This window comes from Psittacula echo, assembly GCF_963264785.1.
Source record: "Psittacula echo genome assembly, chromosome: 3".
NCBI lineage: Eukaryota > Metazoa > Chordata > Aves > Psittaciformes > Psittacidae > Psittacula > Psittacula echo.
The window spans coordinates 6,669,063-6,683,957 of NC_137736.1; the positions used below are offsets into that span (position 1 = coordinate 6,669,063).

Genomic DNA, 14,895 nt, shown 5'->3' on the forward strand with positions numbered 1-14,895 from the left:
GTCCAAACTGCCCTGAGCTCAGTATTTGTTATCCTCTTGCTTGGTCTGAGGACTTCCCGATTTAGTCAAACAGAGTCTTCCACCTGTATGTGCAAGAACAAGCCCAAAGGCTTCTGTTTCTTCCAGCAGCTTCATTACTAATGACCGGAGAAGAGTCTATGCTAGAAAGAAGTAAGCATAAGACAAGCCTTCCTTTTGTTTCCATTGCTTGTTGTCTGAAAAATCTAGTGTACAACCTCGAAACTGCACATCAGATCAGGATGTTTAGCTTCCTGTTTTGCACTACTCCAAATAATCGGCATAACAATCAGTGACTCACTCATTTTCAAGTTAAACTATATCCCTTTATCATAAACAACCTAATTAATCTTTAGTTCTTGAATTTTTTACCTGCATTTATGAGCTCCATGAAAATAAATTAAAAAGTAAAATTAAAAATAAAAACACCGCCATCAAAGACACAGAAAATGAGATAACATTGATAAAAACATTATGAACTTATGCATAGGCTCACCTTAAATCTTTTATCCTGCAGGACTTTCTTAATGGCCACAAGCTCTCCCGAATCACAGAGTTTGGCTTGATACACAACACCAAAAGATCCATTTCCGATAACCTTGGTGTCTGTGTAACTAACTTCTTGTGGTCGGTCCGGACCTTGTCCAGGAGTTGCCACTACTGTAGTCACTTTGCTGCCATCTTTGTCTCCTGGGAAGCAAGAGATACACAAATAATCAAAATACAAGCACAAACAAGATGAACAACAAGTACTTACATTTCTACATCTGATTAACGTAAGTGGTATAAAACACAGTGTTGTCTGTATTACCAAAATGAAGCTCTTCCCTGTATTTTCCTGTAACTGAAGAAATCAGCCTTATACAGGCATATATTTAGCAAGAAAACCCAAGCACTGACACAGTTTATTGCAAACCCACATACACGTAAAGCTTCAGCTTGCCTGTATTAGGAAACAAAACCTGTGTCAAAGCTTCCTGTGCGGACCTGAAGTGAAATCTAGGCTATATCACAAGGCGCAGTCTTGCTCCGCTCTCCTTCTTTGTAAAGGAAGGCATGCACTGGGGTGGGGAGACGAAGGGGAAGAAGGATGATGATGACACGTACTTAGCTTGCATCTCAACATGAACCAGAATGCAGCGACATGCACTCGGGATGCAAGATCATGGTGGATACTGCACAGGTGAATGTGCTTTGGTGAAGATGCAGTGGCTGTGGGTTTGAGCAGTCCACTGCCAACCACAAGAGCGCTTTCCCATCAAAAGACAAAGCCGCTGTAACCCCCTCTTAGCACTACTGCTATCACCAACTCTGCTTCCCCTTGTTCAAGGTCTGATTTTGTCTGCAATAGGACCAAAGCTATAGACATTTTGCAGGCATACATTAGTCATTTATTGCCCTTCAGTTATGATGGTTCAAGTTACAGAACCCAGTACGGCCGCAAGAAAAAAAACTTTCTGCTGTTCCACAGCCATCACTCAAAATCTACAGACTTCACTCAAGTGCTCACAGGGCCAGAGTATCACCATCACTGTTAGTGAGGTTTGGTCCCCGCTTTCCCAATAACATCACAACTATAGCAATTTTAGGGATGAAAATAATGTCCCTGGCAATCCCTGGTTGAGATCTGAAGTACTTGGGCTCAAGGGATCTGCTCTAAGGACACTCTTCAGAGCTGCAATTCCTTTAGCAAACCCTGAATTTCAGGCCACGTCAGACAGGCTGAGAAAGTTGGGGCTGTTTAGCCTGGAGAAGGCTGCTTGGAGATCTCAGAGCTTCCAGTGCCTGAAGGGGGCCTACAAGTTTGCTGGAGAGGGACTCTTCATTAGGGACTGTAGCAACAGGACAAGGGGTAACGGGTTAAAACTTAAACAGGGGAAGTTTAGATTGGCTATGAGGAAGAAATTCTTTACTGTGAGGGTGGTGAGGCACTGGAATGGGTTGCCCAGAGAAGCAGTGAACGCTCCCATCCCTGCAGAGTTCAAGGCCAGCTTGCACAGCTCCTTGGGCGTCATGGTCTAGCGTGAGGCATCCCTACCCATGGCAGGGGGTTGGAACTGGATGATCTTAAGGTCCTTTCCAACCTTAACTATTCTATGATTCTGTAACTACACCAAGAATTATTTTGAACATTACAGAGCATTAAGCCTCCCAGATGTTTCTCCCAGTGCCCTTGTTTCAATAAACAATGGCTTCACAAAAGATGCCATAAGGACTCCAACCTTTCCAAAAATAAGCCTGTTAGAGTTTCAGTTATACTCCATTACAGGATAGTTGAACATGAGGGACTGCAAGGGTTAAATCCACCTTGCACCTTTGACAGCTTCGATCTTGAAAATATCTCGCTGCTCTCTGAAGTACATAAATAATATGTACTTGTATCACAGCAGCATCCAGTGGCCCCAAGCCTGTTCTGCCACTTGGTGCACTAACACAGATGTATGTACTGTTCAGAAGACCATATACCGTTCAGAAGGGTTATTTCAGTTTTTACTGCCTGGACATTAAGAGATGACTTGCCAGACAAACAGCATAAAGTGGAGTTCACTAACACTAAAGTAAGCTCTGAGAAATACCGGATTTAACCTCAGCATGACATATAGATAAGAAACATCCTTTTCCAGCAACCTGCAGTCCACATTGAGATTCCTAAAAGCAAACACCAAGAAGCATTATACCACAGAGCAAGTCTTAATGAGAAGCCTAGGCAGTTATGTCTCATCCCTTTCACTGTTTCGGACTGTCACACGTAGTGTCCCCAGCGGATACATAGATATTGTCAAACACACAATACCCTCGACACTCAGTTGCAGGCCTACAATAGAACTAGAACATTAAATTGAAAAAACAAGGAAGGAAGGAAGAACCAAACACCAAAATACTGAACAGCTCTTACGGCACAGCTCACATCAGAAGGTCACTAGTATTTGTCCAGAAGCTGCTGTTTTCTGGGGCAGTATGACCTAGCTTTATTGTAACAAAAACCAGATTTACGTGCCTCTACAACCCTCATCAAAGCAAACCACCTCTGCAACATCCAGGACAGTAGCACAAGTAAAAAAAAATAGCTATCACTCTGTAGGATGCTTCGTACTTTTCATGCAAATCCTTAAAGCATTTCCCCACACAATGTTGATGTTTAACATCCATGGTGTGCTATTCAAGGATGGGTTTTGATGACAAGGTTATTGTAGAAGTCTGATGTGCAACTGAAAACAAAATCCAGACATTTTAATTCCCAAATGCTCTGATCTTTCCTAGCTCACTTTCCACCTTTAGCACATGATGATTGTATGGGACAAATCATGAGCATTAGGTAACGTCAGTGGTTTGAAAGCAGAGAATACTCATCAGTTTGTGGGAAGAAAAGCACATACTCCACTTACAAGACTACAGTTTATTACAGCATCAGCGCAAGTTCTAACTCTATTTTCCAGTATCTTGGTATAACTTCAGAATGGCTCAGGTCATCATTTTACCTAATGCCAATGGCCGCTAACCCTTTCAAGCTGAGTCTAATGCATCGTTGTACACAGAAAGAAATTGAACATATTAAGTTGGATTTTATTTATACAATTCAGAAATTAAACCAGAATTAATATGGAGCAGTATTATTTTAATGAAATATTTGTACGGTTTGGCAAAAACAGGCACAAAGCTCAGAAAAAATGCTGGTAGGTGTTTACCCAGGTGAGACAAGGGATTCTGCTACTGGACAAGCATTTTATCTCATCAGTACCCCACCAGCTGCAGATTACTACACTAGCTCAAAGCAGACCATCTGACAAGTGCACTGCACGTATACTTTTTGCCAGCGCCTAAACTAGCTGTCAGGAAATGAAATTCTCTTCAGCCCTCAGAGACCATGAAAGACATCCTTTGCTATTGATCAGAACGCACCCCACGCTTTCTATTGAATAGGCCTGGAAAAAGTCCAAGATTATGTCTGCCCTACATCCCTTCAACTGTTTAGCTTCTGACCAAGCGGTACAACTGCACATCAATGCACATATAGTCAGAGGTCTATGACTCGCTTTTCTTTTAAGTACATACACACCCTCTTCCTTTTCTTCTGTATGTTTTGAAGCTGAAGAAACAATGAATTATTAGGATGTTTACAGCTGCTTTCTTCCTACTTCACGTGCAATCTGTCCTCTGTGCCACCTACAAACTCCTTTTCCTCTTTCTACTGGCTTTACCCATCTACTCTTACTTCCCTCCTCCAATTGCTAAACTTCTCACTGGCATGCACACAGGTCCTCCATTAGATGTTACTTAGGTTGCTTCGAACTTCTAAATCTACAACACACTCTCTACAATGTCTGAGGTCTCCACCCAGTTCAAGTATCTTCACTGATCTGTTATAATTATTAGTGTCTCCTCCTTATTAAGATATGGCTCAGTATTGTGTTAACATTGAGCACTTCTCCCTTTCCCAAGTCTAAGGCTTCTCCACACTCTTTCATGTTAATTTGCTCAATGCTCAATGCAATCAACAAGTCATTTCCGCAGAAACCTTACACTGCTGGATCTAGCCCCTGCCAATTTGAATAGATCACAACCAGCAGCTGACGCAACTATCTATAGAGAAACAAGTGACCAGACGGGGATGGGAGTCTATCAGAACTGCACTGGCTTTTTTCAGTCATTGACAATCGAGAAGGTCAAAAGATCTGAATACTTTGTGAAACAAATCTCTCAATAGAAAGCACAAGAAAAGTTATCTGCTGGGATCTGATGCCGACCATCTGATTAGGCTATGAAATAAAACACTTGGCTTCTTAGATATCTGTTCATGGCATGTGAAGGAAGGAGGAGGTTATCAGCTGCTCTGAGAGTCTTCAATGTGAGCAACGTGCCTGAGGCACGCTGTCAGCAAAAGTCACAGCGCTAGATGACACTTTTCTGATTATTTTGGCCTACTACACTTCTAAAAGGTTAATTTCACAAAAAGCTAATAATTAGGAGCCCCTACAGGGGAGAAGGTCCGAAAGTGATATTTATGAGCAGTTTCACTAGACGACTTCCTTTCTTCATCAGTGAACTGCGTGAGTGTTACCTAACGGGAGACAGTTCAAGATGGAAATGAGTATTCAAGGATCAAACCAGAAAAACTCAGGGAATCTAAGAAAGGAGTCTAACAAAAAATACAGTGCGGTTTGGTTTTACATTTACCCCAAGCAAAAGGAGTCCATGAAATTTCAGGAACAGTTTGGAGCAAACATTAAACAAAACCCTGTGAGTGTGCCAGTCATCACCCAGAGAAGTATTCACTAAATATACACACACACACACACTTGTTTAAGACAGGAAATGTCGGCTGACTTCTTGACTGAAACTGAATACCTCAAAATAAAAGAGTATCCATCAGATGATATTTAAGATCAGAAGAATCTCACAGTTTGTATCTGAGGATTTTGGAAGAGCTAGCTAAAATGCCTGGGAAGCGATACTGATTTCTGAAAGGAATCAGAACACTCAGAGAAACAAAGGCAGACAGAATGATCCACATGACCCTGTAAGTTTGACGACAATTTCAGACTAATTACTATACCAGCTACTTTGATAATGAATAACAGAGTAAGGTGGTTTCTACAGGTTGGATTGTTACAGGTTCATGTCAAAAAGAGGCAAAAAGTACTGATGCAAAAGCACTGTGACTTCTATAGGGTTTCTGACTTGCTATCACATCCTAAATTAATGAAAAAACATGTACAAATGATTATTCATCAGATTATATGATACTCTAGTCCGTAAGTCTCAAGATAACTATGACCTAATAAAATACAGTAGGAGGCCCCACTGGCATTAGCTTTTGGTCTCATGCTTACTGCTTGTATAAACAAACGTGAAAGAATCGCTATGAATCACAGAACAGTTTGGGTTGGAAGGGACCTTAAAGCTCCTCCAGGACCAACCCTCTGCCACGGGCAGGGACTCCTTCCACTAGAGCAGGCTGCTCCAAGCCCCATCCTATCTGGCCTTGAACACTGCCAGGGATGGGTTATGAAGCTCTTCCATAAAAGACTTAAGAGTTCTGCACAGGGCAGAGATCAGTGAAGAAGCAGCTGGCCTTCCTTCTTAACCCAGGCACAAATTAAGCAGAAGGATTCAGGACCTAAGGTGACAGGCCATACAGCCAAACCAAGTAAAGCCATCCAAAGAGTGGAGTCATCAACTCTGGCTTGCGAAACAACCTGGCACGGACGTTAAGTGTCTAAGCACAACACTGCTACTGAGATCTAAAGCAATCCTTACATGTATAAGCAGGGGAACATCAGCCAGAAAACAAAATCCAACTAACCAACCAAAAATGCAGAAAAACCCCACCCCAAGCCAAACAAAAAACCAACAACAAGAAAAACAGGAGAAAAAAGAAATCTTTCCTATCTGGCATCATGTAACAGCTACTGGAATAATGCACTCATTCCTGATAGCTAAAATTCAGGAGTGATGATTCAAAACACCAGAGATTCAGAAAGAAGCCACAGACATTATAAGGTCAGAAAAAATGCATTACTTTGAGTGAGACTTTAAGAGCTCAGACAATTTAAGTCAAAGACAGAAAACTAGAGGATTACATCTAAAAGCTACCCGTTTCAGGAACAGCCATTTCAGAGAGGGCTCTGATCTGCAGGTGGGAAAGATACTGCCCATAATTACTACAAGTAGAAACTGCAGCAGTTTGGGACAGAATGTGGGTGGACAAAATTAATAAAGAAATTATTTTTTCTACAGAGCCTCTGAAAGTTGAGGTTATTTTTGCAACACACATTTTTATTTTAGATGGGAATCTTTTCTAACGCATACAATACATCTGAACTGCAACTGCTAGGCTTGAAATAAGAAAGCCTGCACTGGATGGACATGCAACTTTGGGTCTTAAGAAGGTCAGAAGACGTTCAATACTTACATAAATCATTTTTTCCTACCCAGCACTAATGCGGTGGTGTCATAGCTCAAAACCAACTACACTGCTTTGCACAACAGTCAAAATCTGCATCCAATTTAAACAAAAACAAAGCGATAAATGATGAAAAGGTGAAGCAGTCATTCATTGCCTTTATTGGTAATGATCAAATGATAGGCGTGGTTATTTATGCATCAATTCACTCCAGTTCAAGACGGAGACAAATAAATCAGGACAAATTTCAGCAACAACGGCCAAGCCAAAGACCATCAAGGTAAAAGGCGGGAGGCGTTTTCCAGGAGGCAAAATCTGTAACCCCCCCAAAATTTGGGGACCTCTACATTTTGCTCAACAGCTTCTTAAACGGCAATACAAATTCAAAATCCTAAGTACTAAGGAGTTTATGCTGGAGACAACTGGAAAATGGAGTAAATAGGAAACAAATAGCAGTGACTGATTCCAGTCTGGTAAAACAAACTATACCATCACTACAGAATAAGGAGTAACAGGCCAGAAAGGCAACAAAACTTTTGTTATAAAGAATAAAATAGTGTGTAACTCAATTGACCTGTGTCTTCATGCCTTTTTGAGGTCAGTATGTCACAAGGAAGAAGAAAGGAAATCTATTTCCAGCAAAGTGTGACAGGTAATGGCATGTCCCATATGTCTATATTTGATATAACAAACATGTAAAATTGCATCAAGATGCAGTGGCTTTTTCCTTCCCTATTATTTATCTGTTGGGATAAAGCCCCTAAAATTTAACTAAAGGAACAGCATCTCAACTTACGGCATCTCAGTTCAGTTATTCCAAGTGGCATCAGAGCTTTACGTGTCCTTTAGAGGTAATCATAATTTTTTGGAGAGGGCATTCAGTACACTCTCTTTGAAAGGTTGAAACTAAATACTATAAAGAAGCCTTTAGAAAATGAACAAGGTACTTAGCAGGTTGCAGAACATTCACACAGTAGGCTTGTTAAAACGTCCACTACAAGGTCACATGAAGCTCCAAGGCATTACCTTCTACATGTTTTTAGATCTTAACTAAGGAAGCCAAAGCAAGCACCGCACAACACTGACAGTTGTGATAGCCTACCCCAGCATAAAAGCAAAACAAAAATACCCAAGGAAAAAGGTTGGGAAGAGCCCTTTTGATCTAGCCTGGATGCCTATCACATTGGCCATCAGATGACCTCCCCTGGATCCAGTGGTGGCAGATGAGATTCCACCAGCCAGTTGCTTGAATTGGCCACCACAGAATCCCAGCAGGTTACCATCCCACTGACTTACAAACCAAGCATCTGAATCCACAAGGGATGTTTACTCATAGCATCTGAAGAAAAGACTCATCTTACTAAAGCCTTCCTTTCTAACACTGCATAAGGTGGTGCCTACACCTTTCTGAGGCACATCTAGGGCTTGTATCAACCATCTCCCTCAGTAACACATAGCTTGCTTAGAGTAGTCCATCTGTCATGGGAAAGATAGACCAAGACGGTACATTTCCACACAAAAGAGCCTTCTCAAGCTGCCATTAACACCAAGGTGGGGAGGGAAAACCCTGCCCTATTACCTTAGGGAGCAGCATTAGAGGAAATTTTTCCTGTGACTACAAAAACTATCCACCGGAATGCTTTACTTTTAATTTCTGCTTTGGAAAAAAAAATGGCAGAAACATACAATTAAGGTAATCTAAACACTGGCTGCCAGTGGGGTTTCATAAGCAGTCTCATGCTCCTTAACAGGTTATTTTTAGTAGGCTCTCTTTCTGTTCTCCTCTCTCCTCACCCACATGCAGACGAACCCACCCCACGTAAGTTATTTAGATATATAAATTAATTTTAAATTTAGATAAGATGATTCCACAGATTAGGAAGCGACTACTGAAGCAAGCAAAACAGCATTTGTTTTTTATAATCTTAGGTCAGGTCATTCCTGCCCTCAAAGAGCTTATAGATTATAAGCAGCACAGGAGACAAGGACAGATAGGGAGTGAGCAGAAACAGTATGACAACATCACTTTAGGAAGAGACTGTAGCCTCAACAGTATCTGCCTTCACTATATAGCTCTGAGGTCATTTCTGACTGAGAAAATCAGCTATACTGTACTGGGATTTCTTATCTGAAGTTTTTTTTAGTTGCTCCTCCTCTTACATTGTCAGGGACCATGATTTAGCAAACATTTGCCAGAGACGACTACAGCAGTTCAGCTGACATGTAATAACTTATAAAACCCCTGTAACTGAGCCCTGACAGGGCACCGGAGAACCCCAAGTTGCAAACAGATCGTATTTACCCACTTGTTCGTGCCATTCAACAGCTGACCCTCAACAAGTCGATCAGCGTCTTCTAGCAAGGCCCATCACTGGGCACCTATTGACATGCCTCCTTTCAGAGCACTGTCAGAGACTCTAAACCTCCCTTGCCTTGAGGACTAACAAATGTTAAAGAGCGCATCTGGGTAATTCCTAGAAGGCCTACAATCTTCCCATCAAAACATCTGATATGACCTGTAAACCTTTCACTACAGTAGTTTCTTGTAAACCACTTAAGCAAAAGGCTTTCTACTTGCTGGAGACCTCCCCGGCTCAGTTTTAACTGCATTTGTTATAGTTTCTGAATCTAATTACATGTACATACATTGCCTCGCCAAGTACCTCTCTGATTGCTGAGAACAGATTGTCACTGGTTTTTTAACTTTTCATTCTCTCAGCATTCACTAAGAGGTTTCCAATGCACAAGCCCATACCATTAAGCATAACCCATAGAATAGCCATCCGCGGTAGCTGCAAGCTGCCAAGACCCTCCCTACCACACACTTGCACAACTTAAGAACGTCTTAGTATGTCTGAGAGGGAGTCTCCATTCTTGCACTTTAAAGGGTTTAAATAATAAATCTTTCAATCGTGTTTATTACAGTGTTTAAGTACCAAATGTGAATAGGACCCCACAGTGCTAGGCACAGCACCAGGAATAAGAGACAGCTCCTGCCAGGCAGGCCTGCAGCCCAGCCTCAAGAGCAGACAGACAGAGACCTAGGCTTGGAGACAGCACAGCCCACAGAGGAAGCACTGTAATGGGCAGTTGTTTCAGATGAGTGCCAGTTATTTGAGATGGAAGGAAGGAAGGAACGGAAAAAGAAAAGACCTAAAAGCAAATAGGCTAAAAAAAGAAAGAAAAAAAGGTGAAGGTACGGAAGAGCAGAGACAGGAGGAAAAACCCCACAATATCCCAACCCCAAACCCCAAGAACAACATCAGAACCATACTAAAGAGAGAAAAAGCAGAGAGAAGCGGAAATGAGCAGAGATTCAAGGAGCGAAGAGAATTTGGAGCAGGACTATTATCAGATTAACACTGGACAGAGTGAGCCCCCAAATGAGGTTGAAGCATGCGCATATGCAGCACTTGCTGTCACCACCACTGCAGGCAGTGCAGGCCAGCAGCCTCTGGGTAGTTCTCTGTGGCCTCTGCAACCCCTGCCAGCCCATGAAACTGCAGAGGAAGGAGCAGGGCAAGAAGCATGTAGCTCCATATCTGCTGGACTCTCTTTGGCAGGGTCCCTTCTATTACACTGCTAAGGATATCTGCCACCGCTTCCGATCCTTGTTGCAATGCTGCACCCCCAAACCTTCAATTTTTTGCCTAAAAAAATAGCAAGTTCTACATTTGTAAGTAACATATGTGGCCCTGAAAACCTAGGTGCAATGAACAGTAACACCCACTTGAAACACCTGCAGAGTTTCCCTGGGGGAACAAAGGATCAAGCTCTCCCCCCAGCCAGAGCCCTGGGTTCCAATACATTTTTCTCCTCTCCAGGACATCGTAAGACTCTTTTTGCTTTCCAATTTCTCCTTTCTGTCTTCCCCACAATTAGTTTCTGTCCTACTAGGACTTGATATGTTTTATTACTCTCCAATTGTACTGAAGACAGGACAGAAACAGAGTATGGACCAGGAAACAGCATCTCAGACCCACAGTCCAACCTAGAAAGTGAATTGGACGGAGTGGAATGAGTGAGAAACATTGCCTGGAATTGGATACAGCATCCAAAATCCAAAGAGTAAGACAGATGAAGCTGGTTAGGATCAGGTATTCATTTGATGCCTATTTTCTAACATTGTAGAAGGAGTAAGAAAATCGCCAGCTGTTCAGAACCAACATCCACCTTAGGTGGGAAAAAGCCAAAGAGTGAGCAGCAGCTTAATCTGAATGCCTATGATGAATCATGTCCTGTGGTTCAACACCATTCTAAGAGTAAAATGGGCATTACAATCATTTCTACAGAGGGCAAAATCAAGTTGTCCTTGCGTGTTCAATTCATGCTGCAGAACACAGACCAGCTTAAAGACACTACACATCCTCTGCGTCCACCCCAAGTTACTGCTTGAGATGATGACACAGAACTGCACAGAAACGGAACAAGTCAGTTTAGGTTAGAGATGGTTTTGAATTCAAGGAGAGTGTTCTCTCAATTAACATTAAGAAACTGCAGGCATGCCGACAGTGCAATGCAGATACTTCCCATGGCAGGAATACCTATCTTGGTGAAGGAGCTCTTATTACAGATGAGGCAGCATTTTTAAAGCTAGATGTATAAAGCTTTTCACCACTGGCCAAGTCCTGATTTTTAATTTATTTTTAAAAGAATAAAAATAGTAGAGCAAGAAGAGCAAGAGAACTGCATGTTGGACATCTTTAAACAAGAGAGACTACAGCTCATTTTCATATTATACAAATCTCATCAAAGTGGGGCTTCTGCCAAAAATGATGGTCTTGTTTCCCACCTTCACACTCCTGCAATGGTAAATTTGGCAATCTTGTAGCCTGAGGATGAGTCAGTTTAGCTTACTGATCTGACAAACTGATCCATCTCCAGCATAAATCAAGCCCCAAGTTAGCAAGCTGAACCGACTCATCCTGAGGACAGGCAGCTGTTTGTTAGATCTGACAAGGGGAAGAACGGAGACCAAGTGTATTCCTTACTGCCTATACTCCCAAATCCACACCTTTTGACTCAGCTCCGTGGTGGAGGTGCAGCCTGCAGAGGCCACCTTCAGAAGGGCAATGCTAGTCCTCCCATCTCTCCTTGTGTCCTGACATGGCTTTGCACTGGTACTAGGTATTAAACAGCTGCTATCAGAGGGCGAGCTGGATCAGAACTGCTTCTGGAGGAACAGAAAACAAAACTCCCTGCCCTGATCCACCCCACAGCAACATGAGTGCTCCAGATGGGAGAGGAAGTAGATGGAAGTAGGCAGAAAGTCCAGAGACATTCCTCATGGTGACAGCTTGCATCAAGGGCAGGCTGAAGTAGTCAAACCATAGCCTTGGGCAAACGGAAGTGATAACACCCAGCACCACATCCACTACTTTCTCCAAGCAAAACACAAGCTCAGGCTGTCAAACAACTGAGTAATACTTCAACTGGGGAGGGAGAATTAATAAATAAAATAAAGTGTTACATTACACCAGCATGGGCACTTTTTTTATGCACAGTAACTATCTTGCCTTAAAATCCATATTTTGGTCAGGAGAAAGTATTATTTTCTTCTAGGGCTTCTTAAACCTATACAATAGAGTTTATTTTTTCCTCTCTCAGAACAATACACCTACTTCAATAAGACTCCCTTCCCCAGTAAAAGGACAATAATGTAATTCAAACTACAGAAGATGTTTCCAAATATTTTATTGCAATATACGGACCTTACTAAAGCTAAATCCTACACAATGGGAATTAGTTTTCTCCACAAAGAAAAAACACGAACAAAAGGAATATTTCTCCTTGTAAGAATGAGCCCAGATATCTGGGAATCTAATTCCCTTCTGCCAGCACATGAGCAGGCTGAGGCTTTCAGGGACAACCTCTAGGTACAGAGCTGAAATCCTCAAAACTGTTCCTGTAATTGTTTGTTAAGGAAGACTGCTGGAGCTTGAAATCCTAAAATAGAGACAGGTATCTGGAAACAGGGAGAGGAGGGCAGCACTGCCTTAGCGAAACTTCCTCTCAATTATACAAACAAACCCAAAAATAACTAGCAAAACCAGACCTTTCCCAAATTCTGCCTGTTTCCATGCCAGACAGTGTCACTTCTGAAGATATGACAAAGCAGAAAATGATACTAGCTAGTATCACTAACACTACTAGGTAGATCATAAGCCTAAAAACACAAGAGTAAATTTCGAGACATTAAACACTTCAATGTCTGCAAAAGTTGTATACTAACAGGGGAAGTTTAGATTGGCTATGAGGAAGAAATTCTTTCCTGTTACGGTGGTGAGGCACTGGAATGGGTTGCCCAGGGAGGCTGTGAATGCTCCATCCCTGGCAGTGTTCAAGGCCAGGTTGGACAAAGCCTTGGGTGACATGGTTTAGTGTGAGGTGTCCCTGCCCATGGCAGGGGGGTTGGAACTGGATGATTTTAAGGTCTTTTCCAACCCTAACTGTTCTATGATTCGATGATTCCATCCACAAAATGAGGCTTTTCAAGGCCTGCTGTTCCCAATCTGTGTAGGTTTTGAAAGCACCTGAGGCCTTCTTGCTAGCAGTGCAGCGATTTTCTTAATTAGAAGTTTTGACAGTCTTTGAGAGAAAAGAAAACAGATCAAGGTCTTAACATTGCTGCCTATTCCTTCTCTTCCTGCGTATGTTCTCATCCTAGGAACCTCAAGCAAGATAAACCAGGCATTATGAAGCCAAGACTGTGTGTACATGTAGAAGATTAGAATTTCTAGAAGGGGGTAACGGAGCCTATTATTTATCTACTGCTGCTGTGACTACAGAATAATAATAATAATGTGACTGAAGAATAGACATCTTTCTCAGAGGAGAGTAGACAGAGGAGCAGTCTAATGTTCTTCTGCAGAAAAGGGTTTATTTACCTGGTTCAGAAGACAGTAACTAACAAACAACGCATTTTGAAGAATATGATTCCTTTATTAGAAAGGCTCAGATAGAAGAAAGATACTCAAATATGGTATCTATCGAGATAAAGGAAGCATGTAAGAGAGAAAGCACAGGTTCATCCATCCCGTTTTCCGTTCTCTTACAGCAGCCAACAGGAAGTGTTTAAGGGAGAGTATGAAACAGGACAAGCTTGAAGGGACAGCTATCCCAGCACACTCTCCCAGCCCCAACTATGGGTGGATTGGGAAGTTCCCAAGCCAAAGGCAGTACTTCCGGATTTTTCTTTCTGCCTTTGCAAGCCCAGCCCAAGATCTGAAGATATTACAAACAATAAACCAATCAACCCCTTCTCTGCAGACCTAAGAAGTGACATCTCAAAAGCATATTAGTGTCAGGGCCACCTATTAGAAAGATGAAATTTTATCTCAACATCTACAGTAGCAAGCAGTGACAACTCTGTTTGAAGTCCAGGATAGCTAAGGCATGTGCATATTAGGCAGCACCCAGGCACTTTTTACTATGCAGGATTACACTTCACCCTGTTAAGAAACTCATCTTTCACCTTGGGACTGGATGGAAGCAAATATAATGTAAAATTGACTGACACCTTTAAGCAGACTAAATAAGATCAGAAACACGTAGCATGAGTTTGGGAACAGGAGAAGATCACAGTAACATAAAATAAATATCAAGTACTGTTGACTCATAGGTGAGAAGAAAGTAATTCCTGGAAAAGAGCATACGGAATGCTTGAATGCTTGCATTTTGGTGGAGATGGGAAGTGTTGAATCAAAGTTATTTGCCGCAGTAGCAGCCACTCACTAGCAGCCTGGCACTGTATGAACGCATAAATCAAACTTACCATAGAAGGATTTTGGTAAAGGCAAGATGAGGCTCATTATCTTAAAAACCTATGGCAAAAAACAAGAAAGCAGAAAACTTTGCTCCTGTTTCTGTTTATCTAAAGTCATTCTAAAATATATATAGAATCACAGAATAGTTAGGGCTGGAAAGGCCCTTAAGATCATCCAGTTCCAACCCCCCTGCCATGGGCAGGGATA

At 42.0% G+C, this 14,895-nt stretch overlaps 1 protein-coding gene across 5 annotated transcripts in view; it reads right to left on the reverse strand.

Annotated features, from left to right (window-relative positions):
• The window catches only part of GSK3B (glycogen synthase kinase 3 beta), a 150,468-nt gene that overhangs the window by 95,244 nt on the left and 40,329 nt on the right, over positions 1 to 14,895 (reverse strand). For all 5 annotated transcript variants that reach the window (XR_013956386.1, XR_013956387.1, XR_013956388.1 and 2 more), the window contains exon 2: positions 515 to 708. Coding sequence is in view for 2 of the 5 variants with exons in the window: in XM_080612583.1 (XP_080468709.1) it covers positions 515 to 708 (194 nt within the window). In the remaining 3 variants the exon portion in view is untranslated. The remainder of the gene's footprint in view (positions 1 to 514; positions 709 to 14,895) is intronic.